The 23,998-nt window shown below is 40.4% G+C and overlaps 1 protein-coding gene across 5 annotated transcripts in view; it reads right to left on the bottom strand.

Annotated features, from left to right (window-relative positions):
• Positions 1-4,246: 4,246 nt before the first annotated feature.
• The window catches only part of PEAK1 (pseudopodium enriched atypical kinase 1), a 119,973-nt gene continuing 100,221 nt past the window's right edge, over positions 4,247-23,998 (bottom strand). For 4 of the 5 annotated variants that reach the window (XM_055715543.1, XM_055715541.1, XM_055715542.1 and 1 more), the window contains 2 exons: positions 16,420-17,168; positions 4,247-11,649 (listed from right to left, as the gene is read on the bottom strand). In XM_055715543.1, the coding sequence (XP_055571518.1) occupies positions 10,492-11,649; positions 16,420-17,168 (1,907 nt within the window). In that variant the 3' untranslated portion in view covers positions 4,247-10,491. Of the gene's footprint in view, positions 11,650-16,419; positions 17,169-23,998 lie in introns of those variants that run through there. The other variant, XM_055715545.1, reaches the window with a different exon arrangement.

The raw sequence follows: 23,998 nt of genomic DNA on the forward strand, positions 1-23,998 counted from the left end.
CTTGATCTGCTACTCCAGTGGTATAGCTTTGAATTCCTTTTTTTTTTTTAGAGGCTGAGTAATCTTGTTACTTTCTTGTTCAAGCAACTGTTATTAAAATTGACCAAATGAATTTATAATTCTATAAAAATAATTCTGTGACAGATGTAATTAATGGAGGCTCTCAAATCACAGTGGACAGTTGTGAGTCAGTGGCAAATAGCATGCAAGTAGAAATACTGTAGGAGATAGTTTAGTTGAATGGGTCCTGGATTCATGCATTCTTTTCCCCTCAAATGGCTTGCTGTGTCCTTGAACACATTCCTTTGCCATGCTGTGCATCCGTTCCTGAATCTGTGACACAGGAATTACGCCCTCCTTGTAAAGTGCTTTAGGATCAGCACGAAACTCACATTGTATTTTTATTTTACTTTTGGTGAGTGGAGGAAAAGAAAACACTTTTGATTGTGGATTGAGAACAAACATTCTGTAACAAGTACAAACTGCTTAGAGAAGACAGGCAACTGTGTCTTAGGTCAGTGTTTCCAGTTGCTGATCTGGAGGAAGAAGTGATTCATCACAAAGTGAAACCCGTTCAAGGTTAGTGTAAATTGCAGAAGTTTGTAAAAGCTCCAGATGAATTTGAATTATTTAAAAAAGCACACAAAACCAGCAAAGGATATTTGAGTTGGATGAGCACAGACTAATTCCTAATAAAAAAAATAAACTAAGTAGTCTAATGTGAATGTCCAGAATTTTTAAAAGTCAAGGCTTCTAGGCATGGAGATATCTGCCCAGGACAAGAAAACAGGGTGCTGATGGGCTGGAGATGAAATATGTTCTGACATTCCAACAGAATACTGATGCCCTTACTCCTAGTCCCTCAGTTTGAGCCATATCACCTCAAAAACATACAAACAAAAAATATCTCGCTCACGGCAATGAAGACAGTAGGACTGTGTGCTGAAGTTTCTATGGAAGGAGACATTGAAGCCTTCAAGAAACACACAGGGAGAAATGCTTCATGCCACAGGGAAATGATTTGACTGGGTCACTGCTGCAAAAGGGTCAGTGATGGTGAAGCTCTGGCTCAGGGTTTTATGGAGCAGTGGGTGGTATTAAAACATTTATAAATAATGCCATTAAAAAAATTGTCATGTGGCATCCCACAACATCATCTGACACACTGTTGCTCCTTCTTGTTTGAAGCTAAAGCACACCCTCATGTCCTCTGATCGCAGCTTTAGCAATAACTCCCATACAAGCACAAATACCTAAGATGGAGTATTAATATGACAGAGCATAAACCTTTTTTCTAATAATGTAAATGAAAGGAAAGAAGGAAACTTTCTCCCGTGACAAGAGCAGCTGCATGATTGGCTTGCAGGCTATGGGGTGTTCCTTTCCTTTGATGGTTGTCATAGTGGTTGTACATGGGCAGACTACTGACCCATTTCCAACAGTAACTTGATTTAAATTTAGTGCCCATGTGGGAACCAGGAGAATTTTATTATCTAGATGTAATTCTTTGTTTTCTTTATAAGAACATCTATGTCATTTTGCACCTTGGACAGGTGCAAAGTTAATAGCTTGCTTCTTACAGATAAACGGTGGGGATTTCCTGGTTTTTAAGGCTAATCTGTTGTTCACTGCAGTTAATCTGGACCATTAAGACTGCAATGAAATCAGGCAAAACCTAGCACCTGACATTAGATCTGTAACTGCATCATGCCCCACTGCACACAGGTGCTGGCCCTGGGGTTGTTCTGTCTCTAAATGGCAGCATGGTGCTGTGCAGGGGAGTATGGCCTCTCCCCCCCCCCCCCCCCCAGGGAGCCAAGCCAGGTACTTTGGGTGGTACCAGTGACACGGCACGTCTCAGCACCTGTAAAATGCCATGCAACAGCCTGAGAAAGCAGCTTTCTATGTGTTTGTTGAACAGCGGCTACCGGCTGGTACCAATTTGCAATAAGCCTCCCCATTTCCATTCCTTCCCTTTCTGGAGTATAAGACAGTAAAGAGTGTTGTGGCTTTACCTTAAATGTCTGTCAGTTACTTCCACTGTGCATTTCCATGCATGTCCTGACTCTGCCAGCTGCAACATGACAAAAATAATGCCTTAATGACAGTAAAACAAATGGGTAAGAGCAGGAGATGCTAATAGAAAATGCTGTTCAATAGCTATAATTTTGAGTTCTCTCATTTGATACAGGCAAAGACGCCCTCCCAGTGCCTCCCCCAGTGTCTGCTTGCCAGATGATGACTTTTGTGCTCATTTGGAAGTGTTGAATGGATAGCCTGCCTCCATTTTCCAAGTGAATGGGCTAAGCACCCCAGTTGTAAGTGTAAGCACATAAGTAAGGAAGCGTTGCCTGCCCAGACAGCAGCGGCAGCAGCACTAAGTGCAGTAGATTTGAAGGCCCAACATGGTGTTTTGATGTGTATCTTTCTCCACAGAGGTATGAGTCTTAGCTCACAACTGAAAAGAAACGACAGCCTCCCCGCAGGATAGATTGTGGCAAATATTTAACTTGAACATTTTGCCTTGTGAGCTAGCTGCTTCTGATTCTGGTAAAAAACACTGCTGGGTAAGGAGGATGGTGTCGTACATATACGGCAGCATAGAAGCTCACTAACCTGGGCAAAAGCAGCAGCCTGCACAGCTTAAGTGATGTGTGGAGGGTTTCTAGAAAAATGTTTCTCTTGTAGAGGAACATAGATCTTTAGGGCCTGTCTACTATAAGGTGAATTTCTGAGTTGGTAAGAAACCTGACAGAGACATTCTTACGTCAGCCAAAACTAGGCATCTGTTGGCTCCGCTTGCATTCAGGTCTGGCACAAGCTGAAATGAGAATGCCAAACTGCTACTGCTTAAGGACACCCACAAGAGAGATTGCATTGACATAACTGAATTAATTTCAAACAGATTTTAGTTAAACTAGTATAATTATTACATCTTGACAAGGTTTCAGTCTATTTTTGCCTATTTTCCCTCCAGAGCGGCGATTGCCACTGACAAATGGCATAATTTAACTCTGTTTTGCTAAGTCCATGGCGCTTTGTTGAAGTGAACAGGGATTACTCTGGCAAAGCCAAAGGATCTGTCAGGCTGTTACACATGTTGCATATTTACTGACACCTCTGGAGTCAGTTAGTTTGTATTTTTAAAAAGGATGAGGATAATAGCTTAAACTGGTTTTGAAAGGCTTTGAAACAACTGTCTTAAGGAATAAATGTGAAAGGCCTGTAGTAGGTACACTCTAGACTAATTCTGATCACATTGAAATTGATGACATACCTGTGCAAAGCCACTGCAACTGTGGGAAGAACAGAGCCCTCAGGGTGCTTTTTTGGAGGTGCTTGTTTTTTTTAAAGAGTATTTGTGAGCAGTGTGATTGTCATGCAGAAGCACAAAATTGCTCCAATGTGTATGGTGTCACCTGTTCTATGCTAATAAATTAGAATTTGCAGCCACCATTGCTGCCTGTCCAATCTGGGTACAAAACTGAGCTGTTTGATCTCACTCTCACTGAAGCGTGTCTGCATGATCATCGAAGATGCGTATTATCCCAGCTGTTTTTCACAGACCCTCCATCAGGATGTATGCGTCAAGGTAATGAACAGATCAGACACAAAATGAACTCCACGGCAGATGACTGCCTTAGAGACATCCTGCTTTGTCACAGCATACAAAAATGTGACTTAAGGTCATATTATTCCTTCACAGCAGGTCATTTAAGCCCTGTCCACATTAGGGGAACTGCTAACTTTGGCTCCAGTCCTTCAGTGGATAATGGTTGCCCCAGTGTGGACATGTGGCTGTCCCCATTTTCACTTATGTGTCACGTCACTTCCCTCCGAGGCGGCCTTAAAAGATGCTGGTTCGATCAACAGCAGCTGCTGGGGGCCGGATTGTTTTTGGGCTACCGGGGCCACATGTCCAGATGGAGCCAAAGTATTGCCTGCCATGGTGAGACTTCTGGGGAAAACACCAGATATGGGAGGTGGCACAATGTCTCAAGCACTGGCAATTCATGCAGCTGGGATGCCCGGCCACCGTGATGGCATGGCTGGAGGTGCTGAGCATCAGTGTCATCAACTGAAGTCTGTATCTGCCACACTTGCACACTAGCTGCAGCTGCAAAGCAGCCAGCTATTCTTGTAGTAAAATCTTCTGCTGGACTTGCCACATGCATCTTCCTCAGAAATACACATTTTTGTCTAATTACCTAGGACGAGAGAAAAAATCAGACAACTGCAAGTTTGATTTTGAGTGTAATAAAACTAGTTTATTTACACAGTAACATGAATGCCACAGAGTACACAGCAAAGTACCACAGCAAACCAGAGTGTAACTGCCCCAATCACAAAGGAAGGCTTGAAGTTTATATACTTATTTATATAAAAATGTGTAAATATCAATATGAAGCACCAGATAAAGCAATGCAACCAGGAATTCCAAATACAAATTACCCACAAGAATGGATCTGAAAAAAAAAATAAAATCCCTTCTTCAAGGGATTTAAAGAAATCCCATTTATAAAAGTCCACTGATTTTGGAATCCCTAATTTAAAAATAAATTTCCCTCTTTTATTAAAAACAAGAGCATATTCTTAAATGCTCAGCATAATTAAGTTTTAAAAGAAAAAAACCCAAGGATTTCAATTGCAAAACCTTCTAATACCAACAAGCCAAAGGACAAAGAAACAGAAGTTTTGAGTCATTTTTTAAGAGGTGTTATTTATGAAGGGACTATATTCAAATTTACATACTCTTAAATATATATTATATATACAATATATAATATATATATTTTCAGGCAAAAAGGGACCAAGAATACTTTTGGGATACAAAAATTCATATACATACATATATATATTAAAATATGCCCACAGGCACTCATATATATATATGTATGTATGTGTATATATATATATGAACAAATATTTCATCCATGTAAAAAAAGTTCCAACCTCTTCTAAATCCCTGAAATCTTACCCTTTAATTTATGGAGAAAAAAAATAAACTCTTCATAGTCTGAAGTACAAACCAAATTCTCAAAATCTGTAGAGTGGTAAAATGCTTATGTACAGGTAAAGTCGAGTATTTCATGTCTTACTGGCAACTCTGCTTGATCTGAAAGCATTCTGTGGTTTCCAACTAAATGTCAAGTGGAACACCAATGCAAGAGTTACAGGAAATTATTTAAATTACATTCTACACCTATTCAAAATCACCATCCTTCTAATACTGCATCCAGATGAATAATAAAATCCATACAAACGTCTACTAGAAATTCTCTGCAACACAACAGTGGGAAATACTTGCTCCTTCTTCTGAAGAAATTTATCCCCAGTATTTCTTCTGAGAAATATTTTTTGTGTATTCCTCTCTTGAAGTGTTTGGAATCCAGATTAATTGTTTACAGAATATTTCCACAGGTGTATTTATATAGAGGTATTTAAAATTCTATTCTGCACATCTTTGATGTTATCTTACTGCATAACTAAATCATCAACACATCTCTCTCTACATGGACTGAAGGGCTCTGTTCTCTAGGTTTTAAGGAGTTTTAGCAGAACCAACCCTACCTCTGCAAAATCAGAGTAAAATAGATGGCTTAGTCACGCAGGGAATAATGGTCATGTACTGTTTCTACAGAGAAACAGCTTAATTCCTATTTGGGGAAAGTGCATTAAAAAGTCTGATTCTGTTTCCATTGTATCCCTCAGAAAAGTTAAAATTTATTTAAATGAACACAGGACTATTAAATTTATATTTACATATTAGTTTAATTGCTATTACAAAAAAAAGAAATTAATTTAGGTGGGGGATCTCAGCACAAGAATTGAGAAACAGATACATTTCATTTCAGCAGCAAATACTATTTTTACATGTTAAAGTTAAGGACCTACAGTGTGAAGCTGCTGAATAAATTCTCCAAGTAGGTGAACCCTAACAGATGTGATTTATTTAAATAATGTATTTCTCTCTCTAATATGTGGAAATTCCCCTGTGTTAAAATGTCAAGATGATCGATTCATACCTTGTGGGCGCTGCCGGGATGTGCGTAGCATAAAAGATTGAAGGTGAAACATCTCTGTAAATGCTGCAGGCTTTCTTGTCTGTGGGCCAGCAACATGACATCCTAGCTTGAGTTACTGATTTCATCATATCTGAATATTGAAGTAAGACCAGACTTCTATATTTGGATGTTCCAGGGGCTCCAGAATAAAATTCTGGATTCCCTCATTCCTGAAAATCTGTAGGGACGTTACCAGTAGATTCTCTTTATATTCACCAGGATCAGATTGACTGGATCAGATCTGAGGTTTGAGAGATTAGTGAGTAAGTAATCCCCATTTAAGAAATACAAAACATAACCATTTTCCATAACATCTCAGGAGTAATTTTTTACAATTTTACAATTGTTTTAACAGAGATTTGCATTTCACACCACAGAGTATGGTGTGCAGCACATCCACTACCTACAGCAGGAGCAGCCCATCTGACCTTCACTGCTTCTTCCAGACTAATCAGATTCCTCAGCTCCTGGAAGCTGAGTGTCTGCCGTAGATTGTCAAAGCAATACACCTCTTTTGATGCTGTGGTCAGTCTAGACCAATTGACTTGTTATCCACTGTTATTCTCCCTGTGCAGATCCGAAATTTGAAAGCCCACAGTTTTGTTACTTCAGGTTTATGCTACACTACAAGCAACTTAAAAAGAACTCGTTCACATAAACTCCAGAACCAAATCTCACTGAATAGATCAACCCAGTACCATACAAAGTACAGCATTTAATTTTGTAAAGACTTTTGCATCTTAATGTGGGCAGTATTATTTCTAGGGCTATTATGAAAAGAGTAAGATCTCCACCACTGACCAGCTACATTTTAGTTTTTGACAAGGCACTAAACATTGTGAATCCAATCACTGTACTCTCTCTGTAACATTAGAGAGGTTTTTAATGGCTCTAATATGATCAGAAACCACTCATCGTAATTCTCCAAAACAAGCATTTGATTTTTCCAGAGATTAGTTTCCACTGGAAAAATCTTTAGAGTTCATGTTAAAAATATTTGAATGACAACTTTTATTAATAGAAAAATATATATTTACAGTCAATACTGTTATCTTAGATTTGCAGCTCTTCCTACTTCTTGAACTCAACTGAAAGTGCAACATTGCTAAAAAAAATTTCAAGATCTGTGCACATATTCAAGTAAGATATAACATGCACAGCCAGGGGTTTTGTTCCTGTCATACACAGGATCCCAGTTACAAACAGAGCGGGTTTTTTTCCTTTTGCCTAGCAATTATGCTGTAGCATTCTTAGGATTTGTTTACAATCAGTTTAATACATACATTCTCATATATTTATGTGGCACAATCTGTTGCTAGTATGAAGGGCCACCACAAACACAGTTACAATCATCAGCTATGGGCAAATCTGCAAAGTCAGCCTCAAGCTCTTCAAGGAATAGCTTGGGACCGATTGTGTTTGACTACTTTGACCATTCTTTCTTTTTTAAAGAAAAAAAACACACGACATTACAAATAGCTAAAGTTTACCCAGTGCTGCACAAGAAAGAGATTGGTAGTGAACATCTATCCATGCTTGATTATGCTGCAGAGCTAAAATGAGTATTGGTTCATCACAAAAGTTACAAACTGAAATTAGATAGCTAGAGATACAAAGGCTTCGGACCACCTGCATTAAATGCGTATGGTTGTAAAACATTCACAATTCAACTTTGCATGTACGTGTTGACATGAAAGTGGCACTGAGAACATGCATCCAGAGACACCTACCAGCTTCAAGGAAATCAGCCCACTGCGATGGCAGTGGTCCAAGAATTGCTCGTACAGCCTGTAGGAGTTAGGCAAGAAGTTATGTGCACACATGCACGACGAAACAAACACAAAACCAGACCACAGAGAACAAGAAGCTCTACTCATAGCTCAACACATTGTAACTAATAGCTAATAGATAGTATGTGAGTGACTTGTCATGCTCAGTGTAGTTAATCTATGAGAGCATTGCCCTCCTGTGTCCAGATAAAGGAGGGCTGCACTGAACGTGTGTGTGAGTCTCTGTGAAGGTTCTTCTGTGAGCTGCTCAGCAGTAGTGTAGAAACTTGCTTTCCTGATGTAGTGGGATTACCTCAACCACATACATTGCACTTGGGCTTTTAATGCACTGTCCTCTTTTTCTGCATCAATGCCGTCATCCCTAACCTTTTTGCTGAAAAGGGGAAGAAAAAAATATATATCACATTAAAATATATTATCCTTATCCTTGCCTGATCCTTCACTGATACAGGTGAATCAAACAGAAGAATAATAATCAGAAGTTTCAAAAAAATATTTAGAAAGGTCACAAAGACAGTCTATACTACAGCACAATCGATGTAGGCTTCCACACAGAATTCAGCTTAGCTCTGATAGATGCCAGAGATACAGACATTTCAACTCCTCCAAATGTATGGTGTGGATCCAGAGCTAGTTTTGCTGACTTTTAAGCCTGCAGGACTGTTTGTTCAGTTTCCATGCATCTGGTCCAAGCATGCATATGCTGTATAAAGTGGCTATTTGTTTCAAGGCTGAAGTGAATTGATTCCTCACAGTTTTAACAATTAAAATGAAACATCAATCCATAAAAAGAACACATGGATATCTGTGCATTTATGTGCCAGTAAAGTAAAGGAAGGGGCTGCAGATCTAGCATCAGGTAAAGGCTGGTGTGTAAAGTGAACACTGTAATGTACAGCTTTAAAAAATACATACAAGAATTGCACATAGATCCATAGGAGAGAAGCACAGGCTCATAACTAGGGCTGTCTGCTTTCCATCACCTGGGTCAGAACATTCAGTATCACTTTTCCCCCTGCATCCAGATCAATTCTTCAAAGCAATTCAGGAAACAATTCAGAGCCTAGCAATACTGAGCAAAGACACCATCGTTACAACTGCAGAGGTTCCATAGGAAACAGCCATTAGGTCAGGGAAGGAAGTCAACAGCGGCCTCTGAAAGTGAAAAGCTCCTTCAGGTTAAGTTTTTAAAAATTCTGTCTCGAATCCTCACTAATTCCTGCTCTAGTCCAAAACTCTGCAATGCTCTTTAAGCTATTCTGACAACATTCCATTATTAGGGTGTTGTCTATAGCAACATTAGAAAACGCTAGTTAAAACAAAAAGAGAGATGCAGCCAAACACTGCTGTGGGAAAAATGGATCACGATACTGTTGGCTGTGGCTGCCAAACTCATCAGCTCCCTCAATAATTAGACAACAGTGTTTCTGCCCCCTTGTTTCTACCCTTCAGAGAACTGTGTCTGCAGTAGAAGTGTCTCCATGTGGCCTGTTAGCTACACACAGACAAGCTCTAAACATTTCTATCTCCTGCCAGCGTACCAACAGAGCCAATTTCAGTCCCACTTCACAATATGGCACAAGTGACAAGAGAGACCAAAATAAAACACAAGAGGTGGCTGTTATTTTGATCCCCAGTCCATAGCAGTGATTGTCAGAAAGGTTATGTACATCCTATCCATTTCGAGTCAGGCTTTAGCGCCTTTTGCAGTGGAAGGGGAATGTCAATTGCCCACCATGTGTTGTATTGTTCTTGTATAAATGTAGTAACAGCTACAGTACATCAACAGTCCAGGCTGGTGAATGTCATGTAGGAAATGGGATAGATGAAGTGTGCATACTCTGCTTTTTAATGCAGAGGTCTTAAGCTAAGGGGCAACAGTCTGATTAAGGCAGCACTGTTGAAATCACGGATCCGTGGTTAGAAAGGATATAGGTAGGCAGTGAGTCAGAGGCAGCGAAGGAGGGAAGAAGACTGAACACCAATGCTTACTGCCCACTGACACTTGCTGCAGTCAGCAGGATAACCACATCTGGAAAGACAAAAAGGAAGGTGTAACATGTAAAAGAAAGATCAGGATCTGTTTGGTTGAGACCAAAGGAAAGAGGAGTCCAGCCCGCTTGTGGAGGGCTGACTAAGCTAAGAGAAAATTTTGCATGGTATGTGGAATGGAAGCAAATGAGTGGATCATTCATTTCACATTTACAACTAATTCATCTCTGCTTATGGTTACTGCTATTCACTAACCAATGCTACACAGAAATGGCAGAAACTATCCAGAAGAGGAGGGCAATTTGTTTACTGCAGTGGTAGAAATAGTGGTATCAAAGTTTGCGCTCCTTTTCAGCTAGATACTAATCATGTTACATACTGTCTGATCCAAATGCAGTCGTGTGTATATATAATCAATCCCTAACAGGCCTGGAAAAACAGTAAAGTTTCTGTCACATTGGGTACATGATGCAGTTTCTCCAATTAGAACCTATTTGCTCAGAGTTGCTGGCTTTGATACCTGGGCTATTTTTTAATATTTCTATTTAATCACACTTGTACAAAGTGTGAGCCCTAGGGCAGGCTGGGGTGAGGGCTGGGGTGGAGGTGGGGGGTGCTTCATGAAAAGCAACAGGCTCTACAAACTAGTGCTGCTGCATGATTCTCACAATGCGATGAAGTGAGTCTATAGTGGCAAAAGCCAGATACTGACAACAAAGCCAGTCTTCCAGAATAACTCCACAGTCCCTGTCCAAGGACTTCTCTGCAAACTTGATCATCAGCAGCGTCCTTTTTATATCCAGCCAGTTCTGAAGTACGGCATCTCTCCGCGAGGGGTTAGAAGATGTACTTAGAGCATGGAACAAGTCCTCACGTGGACCCCAAAGCAAACACTGAAGGATTCCCTTGGCTTCTGATATCAGGATCCTCTCTGAAGGGTTGGGATTCAGCAGGAAGCTGGCAAGTTGTTGAAGCCCTTGAGAGTAGAGGGAACGGCAAGGAATCTTGGGGAGATCAGCACGAGTATACTCCTTCTCCTTCAGCTCTGGATTCTCATCAAAGGGATTGGGCAAGTGCAGCATTTCGTAGATGAGGATGCCAGTCTGGAACTCATCACACTTTTTGTACTGTGTTGCAGTGATGATTTCTGGAGCCAAGCGGGACTGATCCCGTAGGATCTCAGGATCCACCATGTGACTTTTCTGCTTGGCCTGGGAAAAATTGCTTACTATTAATCTGGCTGGGCAAGCAGTGTTGGTACTGGGTTCCACAGACTCAGAGGTCAGAGGGCTGCCTCCTGGTCTGGAATGAACCAGCAGCAGGTTCTCTAACCGCAGATCACAGTGTGTGATGTGATAGGGTTTCAGGTGCTCCAGGCCCAAACACAGCTGTAACAGGAGTAGACAGACCTGCCTCTCATATAAATCTGGGCTTTTTGCATGGCGGGGTGCAGATTCTCGCACAAAGTCAGCCACCGTTAAGTATGGGACCTCCCTTGTGATGACCACAACACGGCTGCGTGGCTTGCCGGTGGTCCCCTGGTTGCTTGAGCTGTCTTTCTGTGAAGCCTTTGTATTGGAAGGAGCGTCTCTGTTCTTTTGCTCAGGCTCTTTCTCCTCTTCTTCCTGCTCCTCTTCTTCCACCTCTGGTGCTTCGGCATCCTCCCATGGAAGGAGACGAACTGGCACTTCAGCAAGGAAATGGCCACAGTCCTGTTGGATGTTGAAGTTGATAGCCAGACTCTGCCGGATAGATAGGCTGTGATAATACTGCTGGGACTCTTTAGCTTTGCTTTTACAAATCTGGGGGAAGAAAATAGACAGAAGAGACATAACAGTAACTCATACATTTGCAAATTCTATGGTTGTTTTTTTTTTAATATGTACTTTGTTGATGGGTATCCACAGTCTAGCCCTAAACAGAAGCGCTGAAAATTTTTTTACTGAACTGACCTTTGGCAGACTATCTTAATGCATGTAACAGTTTTATGCTGTGTTGTTCTCTCAGCTTTGTGTGAAGCTTGAACAAGATAAAAATAATCCACAGAAATAGGAGATACAAAGAACCATGCACACAATATTTGAGCATATGATCAAATGATCACACACCCACAGGAATGCACTGTCATCACGTGTCTTTTCTGTAATGCATCCATATGAACTAAACTTCCATTATGTTTATAGGGACAGGACAGGTTTCTCTTTATCCTGCCATTTCAATTTTTTCCTGCCTCCATCCCTAAGAAGCAAGATTTTAATGTTTCAGAGCTTCTAAAAACTGTTCTGCCTTAGCTTTTATTTTTCCTTTATGAGTCCAGTAGCCTACTGTGCCATCAGCTGACTTACACCTTACCAGTAGGGAATCTCATTTCCACTCTGTCCTATGCATTTTACAGGGCGTTCATGAACTTAAAAGTACGATGAATATTGTGGTAAATTAATTTACAAGTGAGAAACACAGAAGATCACAAAGACTGTACCATCTGTGCTACTTTGTTGTGTTGCACAGAGGGACAACTGCAAATGAAATTCTGTGCAGAATGAAAGCTTGCTAATCCCAAACTGATAGCTTGTTCTTGGCATAGCCTTGTTTTCCAAGAAGGTCAGTTTGATCTCTGATTGACCTCATTTTCTTGATCTGGCTTTGACTTTTTAATGATGTGCCAAAATTCAGAATGCTACTCTGCTGTGACTGAACTTGGAATGGGCTAAAATTTTAACATATGTAGTTTTATTTTGATCTGAAGCATGAAGTTCTGGGATGGCCTTTACTGCCAAGAAGCTCCACTAGGAAACTGAATACCAAAAAAACATGCTAGCACACTGTGACAAACTAAACATAACTAGAAAATAATTGCCTGCTGCCTCTAGGAAACTGTCAGCCAAATTCAGCCCAATACTATTTACTTCTGCACTGCCTTATTTTATACTTGGGACTGGAACCATCGCAGAAATCCTAAGGTTTTACTGCTAGAACTTCTGCTGCCCTGTGGCAATCAAAGCAATAAATTTTAATTGCTCCTTTTGAGCTGTCTGCACCTTTGCAGTTCCTGTTATCCTGCCTGAGCTGCATTGCAACACGTGGCTGTGGCCAGAACACACACATGCTGCAGGCCATAACCCTGCTGGTTTTTTTTCAGATCTGTATTGTTCTGTGTGGACTCTGAATCATGATTTCTGTGTGTCTGTCTATGATATTGTACAGTAATTTCCTTAAGAATTTTAAACTGGAAGTGGAAGTAGTTTACCTCACTGACAGTAATTATCTTGTCTAACTATTATTGAGTTTGTTGGTTTTTTTAATAAAAACAATCCCTGCTGTATCACTGCCTTAGGGATACTAAGACGTAAACTCATCCAATCCACTTTGTACAAAACACTAGTGCTTACTGCTGCTTTTACTTTAGTGTTAACTTTTCCACTACATATTTGGAATTACTGATAAGACTGTGGTTTAAGAGGAATGTTTATCCGTATTGTCCTGGATCTATCAACTACTTAGAAGGTGGTACTGCACTTAGTGAAGGAAAAATACCTGAGGGACTGGATTTTTACGGAAACCTTTCCTGTAAGGGAATTTCTTGGAAAAGTAGTTTTCTGATCATGAATTATTTACTGGTTTTATTTATAATGTTTCAGTCAAAATGATTTCTACATGGCTGCAACTTTTTTGCACAGGATATTTACTAGATCAGGTGACAGTGAAGCAAAAAGCCTAATACAATGCTTTGAAACAACACACCCCTACAAACAATACTTCTGATTATCCACAACAACAGAACAAGTTGTGCTTGTTCGCCAGATTTATCAGAGCAGCTTTTGCTGGTGATTCCACCAGAATATAAAGGTGCACTGGTACATCCATCAATGGTACATCATTCATACTGCACAAAAGGTTCATTCTTTTAAATTTAATTCAGCAGTAGTCAAATGGTTAAAGCTTAATGTTTGGTAGTGCTTCTGTAATTTCTACTTTTGGAGATAAAATATGAAAATGTAATTTATTTTTTTTACTTATGCATTAAGTCTCTTGACACTGCTTGGGATGAATCTCTTGTTTTCTACAAAGAAAATAATAATTATAAAATCCCATGATCACATTTTTTTTCTCAAATCTAATATTAAAATCATAGAACTTAAAAAGTGTCTGAATTGTTACCCAGTGTTGCTTAGGTAGTTCTACAAAACTCAAAAGAACTACATAAATGTCCACTGTCCAAAGATGTGGTTCCATTTACACTTTGAAAGTGTATTTCTAAGGCTTGATAAAAAATAACAGGACAACTACAGTTTGGATTCAATAGGCACACCAGTAATTTTAATGTCACTACTTTTGACATCCTGTTTTGGGGACAAGGGATTTAAGATGGCAGGAACACACAGCTTATTTGTTGGAGAGACATTATTATGTAATTCAGCTCACACAAAAAGTACTCAAAATAGATTTGTTAAAGCTAAATTCCCCAAATCTCTGCATAATGTAATGGCAATCTGACATGAGATTTTGTACAAATGTGATCCTGGACCGATGGCTTGTAAGTCAAAGATCAACTTGGGGCAAATATTAAGACAAAGTTGAAATCTAGTATAACTGATTATAGGGGAAAAAAATATCCAGTAACCACAGTTTAAACAATGCTATATAATTAAACTATTAGCATAGAGAAAGCAGTAATGAAAATATGTGCTGAAGAAACACACAACTGAAGAGAACCTAACTCAGCTGAATGTATAATGTTTAAGATATGTGAAAGAGAAAATGGAAAGACAGTAGTAATCCTGTATGCTGGTCCTGCTTGGCTTTTAAAGAAACCAGAGAACATGTGTAGTGAGAGTATCACATGAAGTGCTAGGGAGGGTATTTTTAAGAGTAACTTTTCCTCTCATTGTAACAGCACATGGTGACCTCCTGCCCAAGGACATTTGTGGATATTTCACTCACTCTCAAGACCATCACACCTGCAATTAATTGTGTTAGTCTGAGAACAATTTTTAAGGCATGTGAATTAAGAGAGAAAAAAAATCGTATTTGACCATGCTATGTTGCTGCTCATTCTTCTCACTGGCTTTCTACAAAAGAAGCATATTTAAGAGGACAGTAGATAAGAAAACAAGTACATAGGTCTTGCCTGTCAGAGAATACTTTAAGAGCAGGTCCATACTGTGCAAAAAGGAATCACGTGAGCGATAACCCAAACCTGCTTACATAGAAAAATACCACTTTGGGTCCTACAAGCAACCATTTTTGTGTCATTGCAATAAACCCAAAAAAACCCAAACTGAGCAATGCCAGACTGTTGATTCTGCAACCAGAGTCGATTGCCAGATATACTCATGGTCTGGTTCTTGGCTGATTTGCCAAGATGCCACTGGATGTGGCATCTACAAGACATCCATATTTCCTTTCACATCTTGTCAGAAAGAGGTCCTTTCATAAGTGAAGAAACATGAATGGTTATGCCCACAAATCTGCCTTAAAAAGATGCCTTTTCAAGTTTCAGAAGAACCTATCACTTGCACCAATCTTATCTTTCAGTTTTTTATCCCTTTCCTGTACATGACCATGCAGGAGTGGTAACAACATTTTCTTCCTGTAAAGCATCACCCTTCTGGGAATGTCAAAAAGCTCTATTAGGAATAATCAATTAGGCCTCACACCTGTGTTTGGCAATAAACGTTTTATCTCAGTTCCAAGAGGAAGGAGTCAGGAGTTCAACGATTTACTCAAGGTCACACAGGAAGCTGTGAGTCTCTGCTGTCTTTCTCACTATCACCCTACCAGATAAGCATTGAACGCTGTAGAATAAGCCGCTCAGGAAGAACTACCTATATAAAAGTCCATAAAGTAACAATATCTAGTGAGATACCTGCCAACTATTTATTAATATATTAGGAGCAAATCTAGTAAATCTTACTTATGTGTTAGCTGAAGAATAAACTAGACACAAATCAACTGTTTGTTTAGTAAAAGACCACAAAACTTAACACTGACAAGTTTCACTCTTTTCTTAGTGTAGCTTATATGGCAACACTGATGGCTAGGCAGAGCTTTTGAAAGGCTGGTAATGCACACTGGTGAAACTATAAGACCTTGTATGGGAATGGAAAGATAACTTTACCTTTAAAATTACATGGCTCTGAAAACAGAGAATTTTGAAATCTTCCCTATCTACAAGGAATAATTTAGCATCATCTGCTTGCAGATGAATCAAAGGATTTTGTTACCGCAGGTTTCCAAAAAAATGCTGTCATGTGTTAAAATAATACAGCTTTTTCTTCAATAGTTCATTAAACAATGACTATGGTAAAGACTGAGTTGTGCTGATTTGTTTCAGTAATTTTGGTGCTGCAAGAAAAACGGATGAAACAGCAGATACCAAGGCCACACACGGTTCTTTATAGAAGGAAGCACCTGTGTCTTGGGAATGTTCATTTTCAGAGTGCTGCTGCTTTGCAAGCAGCACGCACTTATATTTGTAGGACCTATCACTACTGCATGTGTTGCAGATTATGGTTATTGTTGTTACATGTTTTCATTGCTCTCTAGGTTACCCTTTTTCAAGCCCCTCTTACCTTGACTGCGTAATTGTTGAGAGGATCTTTTGCATATGAAGCTGGGTAGTAAACTGCATCGCCTGCCTCGCAGCATGGCTTGTCACTGGTTAGCCTGAAATCCGACCAGCTGTCCACCCCGAATCGCAACTGGTCTTTCTGTCCAGCCATGAACAAGTCTTCACATTTAAGTGCCAGCTTCTTGAGTGAATCTGTGTGAAGGCTTCGGATTTTACCTACCACCTCTTCCCAATTTTCAATTCCTCGATAAAGTGCTTGCCTTTGTGGCTTCTGGACACCTTTGCCCTGCTTAGTCTGTGAGAAGCGCCTCCCTGTTAGAGACTCCATGCTATTGGAACACCGGTCCTTAATACTGATAGTGGTTAGGCTGGAAACACTGTTAGTTGCTGAGGTGGTTGCCCTTAGTTTTTCTGTAGGCCTGTCCAAGGAATCTCCAGACTCATTGTCCAGTACCTTGAGCTCCAGGCTGACCGAAGAGCAGGCACTGCTTGCTTCCCAGTTGGTGTCGATATCATAGGTGGGATTGGCCACAATGCACAGGTTGTTCTCCAGAGCCTGCTTCTGGAGATCTCTGGGAGTTGGCTCTGTGTTAGCTCTCAAAATTGTTTTCTTTGGCAGTGGAGGTGGTGTTGGTTGTAAGTTGTTCATTGTCTCCTGGTCTACTAGTCCTCCAAAGGCAATGGCATCATCCAAAGCTCCCTTCGGTTGCCTTGGCTGTTTTGGAGGTATCATGGCTGCTCTGGACTGTCCTGTAATAAGATGACAATAGTAACAGAAGATACGTTGCATGTGCTGTTCATATCTGCACTCTGAAAACAAGTTTAAGGCAAACAAAGTGCAGGTAACTAGGACACCCCCACCCCACCCACCTCCCATAGTTGAAGAAAACCTAAACATATATCTGAAAAGATGAACTAATTAGAAACCAAAATCATTAAATCTGCATCACTACATACAGGCAGTCTTTATTTGACCTTGGCCTACATATTAACATCGGTTTCAGTGCTAGCAATGTTGCCTTTTTACATCCCATGGGATTAATGACAAAAAACTGCATGCAAAAACCAAACGTCAGTTTTGGCACCCTGGTCAAATTCCAGTTTCAGTAATTATACCCAGCCTCACATAATTCATTCTGCAGTCTATCAACTATAGTATTATTCCTTACTTCCTATTCAATTCTGCTAAAATTATAGGTGGATGCTGCTAAGAGGTTTTGCACTATTTCTTTGATAGGTACATTCCTCTGGCAGGTAAGGTGATTTTTTTTATATAACCTCACCTGGTATCGCTTGGATTGGAAATGTGCTAAAGAGGCTGTAAGCATTACTTCAGAGTGGAAACCAGAAAACTTCAGACACAATGTAATTTAGATACCTAGGTGGTCACATCAGAAAGTCAGAATTGCCCTAGCAGATTGATGAGGTGAAAACAGGGAAGTTAAGCCTACTTTCACTCAGGTTGAAAGTGTATTGCCACTGCTTTCAATGAGAGTAGGATCATATTCTGAGATTACAAACCCAGAAGTATTTTTTACCCTACAATTTAAAACTCACACCCCCTCCCTGCTAACCGTAACTTTCTCTAATACATTTCCCTTTTTCACTTCCATGGGTGCCTTTGGTGGCAATATTATGTTCATAGATAACTTGACAGAGATTCATTCAAGAGATTCCAAATGGCAGGCTACATCATGAAAGCATGGAATATTTCCACTGACAGACTACTTTCAAACATTTGTGTGTTTCTAGGGAAGATAAACTTCCTGTCATGTGTTTTGGATAGCTTTGAGAGAGAACAGTTATGTTTTACAACTGCCACAGTCCTTGGAAATGAAGAATAAATAAAAGACAATAAAATAATATAGATAAAAATCCCCCAATACAAGTGACCAACTTGCTGCTCTGGGACAGTCAAACAGTTGTTACTTATATCAAGATGAGATTTTTCCACTCTTAATAATCAACTGCTATTTTCAGAGAGATTATTTTACAAGTTTTCTGCTACTCCTGTGAGGTTCATTGACTCTCCCAGTAAGGCAGGAAGCCAATTTTTACAGTTGCAACACAGCATACATGAAAAGGATGCTCTGTATTATTGCAGCTGAGCATCTTTTCTAATAAGGGAACAAGAAGTAGAAGAGCACTACAACTATTTGAGTATTTATAATTATGTTGAATCACAGAATTGTTTAGGTTGGAAAAGACCTTTAAGATCATTGAGTCCAACTGTTAACTTCAAAGTCCACTAACCTAACACCACCAAGTTGACCAAATCCTTGTAAAGAGAAGACTGAACTGGAATGCTGAACCAAACTGGGGGGATCTCAGATTCAGATTTGAATTACATCTCTTTGGTCCATAATTAATAATAAATGACTTTGGAGTCTATGAAAAGAAAAAAGATAGCTTCCTTTACACTTGAAAATATGTTGTTACAGTTTTTACAAATACATCAAACTAAGATCCTCTTAGCCAGGACGCAAAAAAACCTGGAATGCTGGGTTAGAAAACTGAAAAGGACTTCCCAATTTCCGATAATGAGAGAGGACTGTACTTTTATATGTATCCACAAACAGAATAGCCTTGGCTCTTGAATTCTTAACAATCATTCTCTTTTCAATCATTCCAAAGAGACACCATCACAAATACAAGTTTTATCTCTATCTTCTGTTTAAGCTCAAGGAACCCTCAGAAAAGCCTTATGGATTTTGTGGTAAGGCTGGATGTAGGAGGTTTTGACGTTGATAATATGCAGCTGTGGCCTTGCTTTGACGATGTGCAGCTGTGAGCCTGCAGCAAAGAGGTAAATAACTTTGAGGGAGTGTGAGAAGAAACCTGGATGAGATAGAAACAAAGGAGGAATGTGATCTCACCTCCAGAAGATAAGGCAACAGTGTGAACAGCAGAGAGTAGCCTATAGTGAACAGTGGCTGGGCTCGTGGACAGTAGAGTTTGAGCAATAATAAAGCTTTTAGCAGCACACATACAGAGTATGAAATTATAAAAGTTGTAACTAACAGTAAACGTCTTTGCTTCGCAATCCTTATGAAGTCATGTCTCGTACACCACAAAAGGTGCCCCACAGTGGGTTTTTTTCAGGAGGGAGGCTCACGGAGCCCAAACTGGTGCCGTAGCCCAACTGAACCAGGATCTGTGGAAAATTTTGTGCACCCATCACCTACAACACAGGTAAGCAGTTGGGAACGACGGGAGGAAAATAATCCTGAGATCAACAGCGCAGCCTGGCTGCATTGCGCCGGCTGCTTGCAACTCAGCAACAAGCTGTGGTGGGTCCACAACTACTGACTCTGCTAGAATGGATCCCTGACAAGGTGCCAGCCTTTCCACCTGATGGCACTTTGCAAATCCCTGCCTGGCAAGCAGTTGGCAGACGACTGTATGATGCTGCCGCAGAGGGGAACTCCACAGCGGGAATGCATTTAGAACCTTGGTGGCAAATTCTGGCTACTCTTTGCCAAGTGTCAACTAATTCTACTAATGGTGCTAAACCAGGGGAGGCTGTAAATTCCACCGACAGCACGACTCAACACACTGTCAACGATGGCAACTCCACCCACACCTCCTCTGCCCCCAAAGCTCCCGTCACTGATTGCAACAACCCTCACAGCACAGGACCAAGTGCAGGAACAGGACAACTCAGACAATGATTCCATTGACACTGAGAAACCTTTTGATCCAGGTCCTATAAGTCCAGAAAAGGAACCAGACCTTTTTCCTCCCCCCCCTGACATGTTGACTGTATTTTTGGGGAGGGTGAAAGGGGGTCTGGGGGATCAGTGGTGGGAATGCAAGCAAGAAGCACTTAAGCGAGGTGATTTGGGAGTCACGATGGCGTGTTCAGTGTTGTACTAGCTACATCAGCCTCCAGGAGTGGCAGCCTGCGCAATATGAGGCTGTTAAAGAGTTAAGCAAAGCAGTGCAGGAAGGGGGGATTCACAGCACATTCACTATGTCCCTTCTTGAAGTGATGGCAGAGTCCTATACACTTGCACCGCATGATTGGCGGTCATTGCTTCGCATGGTACCAACTCCGACGCAGTGTATGATGTGGTTACCTGATTTTTGTGAGCTATGTGTAGTGGCCTTGATTGAAAACCTTAATTGGAGAATTGCTGTTAACTATGAGCAGTTGGCTGGGGAAAATAATTATGCTGATGCCGTGACTCAGGCGAGGTATCCCAGGGACAGTAGAGTTTGACCAATAATAAAGTTTTTAGCAGCGCGCATACAGAGTATGAACTTATAAAAGCTGTAACTAACTAATACTGTCTTTGCTTCACAATCCTTGCAAAGTCCATGCCTCGTACACCACAGCTGGCTATTGTAATATTCTAAAAAAGTGAATTCTGAGTAGGCAATGCTATTAGCTTTGTACATGCCTGATCAGTGAAAACTGCATAGGACTACTCCCCTGGGTCATCACTTTTTAGCTCCCACAAAATAGAAGTGTTCAAAGGCTAGAAATATGGGAGAATCCCTGCATATCTCTCTCAATTGTCAAGGTTGCTTAAAATTTAACATTCAGGGGATCCTCTACTGCTCCTTTCTGATCTTGGCATTGTGGTGAGCATCCTTTACAAGCAGCTGTTCCTCTCACCATTTGATATGCTGCAGCATGTGACACTGGTGTCAGCTGAGCAGTACAGGAACTCTATCAGAAAGGTACCTTTTGCAGAGACAAAGAGTGGCGTGATTCAGAGTCAAATGCAGAACTGATGTCTGCATGCCAGACACTCATCCAGATGCCAGAGTCTTTTGCTTAATCCTGAGACAAGTTCATTTCTACATTGTATCCAACGCTCTTACTCATCCAAACATGTGTCATCTTCCACAATTGCTTACTCTTACAAAATCTGTGACCTATGTACTTCTCCCCTGGCAACATTCTGTGTTAAAGATCACTTGCCTATTTTCTCATTCTTACCCTCTTCCCCACTATGCTAAAACAGCCTAACTGCTGGGGTTTTGAGAAAGGCTACTATTTCAGGAAGCAGTTTCTTAATATGCATTGCTTATGTGCCTTGCTAATCCAAGGACTGCACAGATGCTAGAGGGAAAGAGCAAGAAAACAAGTTAGAGCATGACTGACACCTCAAGCAGTACTGGCAGAAGCTCTCTCCAAGAAAGGTAAGATTTATAACAGTGTTTCTTCTCTTATTTTCTGTCTGCTTTAATAGCCCTGTCCTCCAAAAGCCATTCACACAGAAGCGTTGCCACTGCATCCAGTGACTTTCACTAGTTGTTGCTTTTGCATGGCTATTGGAACTGTGACATCAAAATATAATTGAAGAAAGTTTTCATAACCAGAAGTTGTCTTTGCAGATGTCTGGTGGGGGTGGCAGGATCCAGAGAACTGCATGTAAAAGTCATTATGCAGATACTCTTTCAAGTGTTCTCAGTCAAGGAAAATGAGTTTGTATAACATGTCACAGTATGCGTTCTCCCCACAAAAACAAATTTTCCATACTGAGATCTATCCATCTGTATTAAGTTTTTGAAAAGCTTCGTATCTGGACTGGTTTTATGCCAAGCTCTTAATGCCGTACATTTCCTTCGTGTCCATTAGGCCAGTTTTTCCAGCTCAGGAATGGTGTACCTGTCCCACAGTTTTATAAATTCATTGTCTGGCAAGAAAAAGGTTGTCTTAAATTTTGCCCCTGTCAAAGGCACAAGAATGTTCTTTTGCATACAAATACTGGCAGAGCACTTGCTTCTTTTTCTTGCCTATCATTTCCTTCTCCCCTTGCATGCTTAAAACCTGTAATTTCCTTGCCTACTGCACAGACTCTCTGACATTACAAGGTTCATCCTGAGCTGCACTCTTGGGAGGCAAATGAAAAGGAGGAACAGGCACAATATTAGGCTATCACAGGGATCTTTGAAGTGGCTTCCAGACTGCTCAAAGACAGAACAAATTTAAGTCTTTATAGACAGCGGCTTTTTAGAGACTATTGAGTAATTCTGCAGTTCAGTAACATCTTCCATTATAGAATCTCACTAAAGATTAATACCTCAGTATCCAGACACCATGCAGAGGTCTGAAACTGTAAATCAGCCCTAACAAAAGCAGTGAAATTCTATTTTGATGGGTAACTGATTTATCATCAGACTTTGCATTACTACTGCTTTATGTTAGCTCATGAAACCATCAAATCTGACACCCTGAGCTCAGGTTTATTTCAAACTGATATTCCATAAACACGTTTTTCTTAGAGCGATGACATGCATAATTACCGTTTCTATTTCTTGATAGTCCACATAACTTTCTTTTTTGCTTAGACCAGATAGGCAGCATACATTGTCAAGAAATTTCAGAACTGTGAAAGAAAATGCTTCTTTAACTGGGAAAACAACTAATGGTGAATTAGATAAGGCAAGTGGGTGATACACTGCATGCTTCCATCCTTCCTGAATAGAACTATGAATGCCACTTACATTGCTCTACAATACATACTGTATGTTAGTCCAATACACCAATGACAGTAAGCTGCTTCTATACTTTCCCCAAACTCATTTTGCTCTTGACATGGCAATCTATCCTGCGTTCCGCTTTATTCTTGAAAGTCTTTTTCTGATTACAAGCCATTACCATCTCTCATCCAAGGATAACGTCCCTTGTGGGAAGATGTGAATTAGAAAACAGAGCTGAGAACAATACTCCAGTATTCACAGTAGTGACTAGGCCATTACCATGATTACTAACTCTGTTCTCAGCTTTAGTGACCATTACAGTACTCCTTAATCCCTAATCCCCTGGTGTAGGGATTTATGTGAATGAACAGGACCCAGAGAGTTAAAATTGCCAAAATGACTCTCAGCTCTGCCATTCTCCAACTTAACACATCAGTCTGAAAAATGCTGCATGTTTTGCATTGCCAAGAACACCAAAAATGAATAATCATGCATGTACAATGTGTAACCAATCTTCCAAGACCACATCTATCAAAACCCCAACAGAGCTAAAATCAAACTGTAGACTCTTTACAGTGGAGACCTATGAGAAACAGGAATTTTGAGTGGCTCTTCTGTGTCTGAAGGAAACCCCCGTAAGACCGGGCTGGGCTGACCACATAGCTGGATTTTGGAGTGGTCCAACATCGTTGGCTTTGGCAGCCTCTGTTGACCTGTTTCTCCCCACAGCCAGGAATGGAGTCAGATGTCCCACTAATTTTCATGTCAGTACATCCCCATTTCATGTTACAAAGTCCAATTATAAAGGCTGATTAAAAAATTCACTAAGTAAAATCCACGAGCTGTACAAATTCCTCCTTGCTAGCCTTGTCCTAGTACTTCCCCCTGGCCCTGTACTTAGATATTGATCATCCTTTGCAATCTGCATTTTTGTTATAATACAGAGCCTGGAGAATATTTGTCTGTATCAATAGCAGATCAATTATACTGATCTTTAGTATCAGTACAAAATACATCACTCCTTAATAAACTCTTACCTGACTGATAAAAATAAGCAAACCATGAAAAAAACCCACAAATATATAAAGTATCTTCCAACCACTGCAAAACCACCCAGCAAACTTCACAGCTCCTGTTCCAAAGGC

Source organism: Falco cherrug, chromosome 7 (assembly GCF_023634085.1).
Source record: "Falco cherrug isolate bFalChe1 chromosome 7, bFalChe1.pri, whole genome shotgun sequence".
Lineage (NCBI taxonomy): Eukaryota > Metazoa > Chordata > Aves > Falconiformes > Falconidae > Falco > Falco cherrug.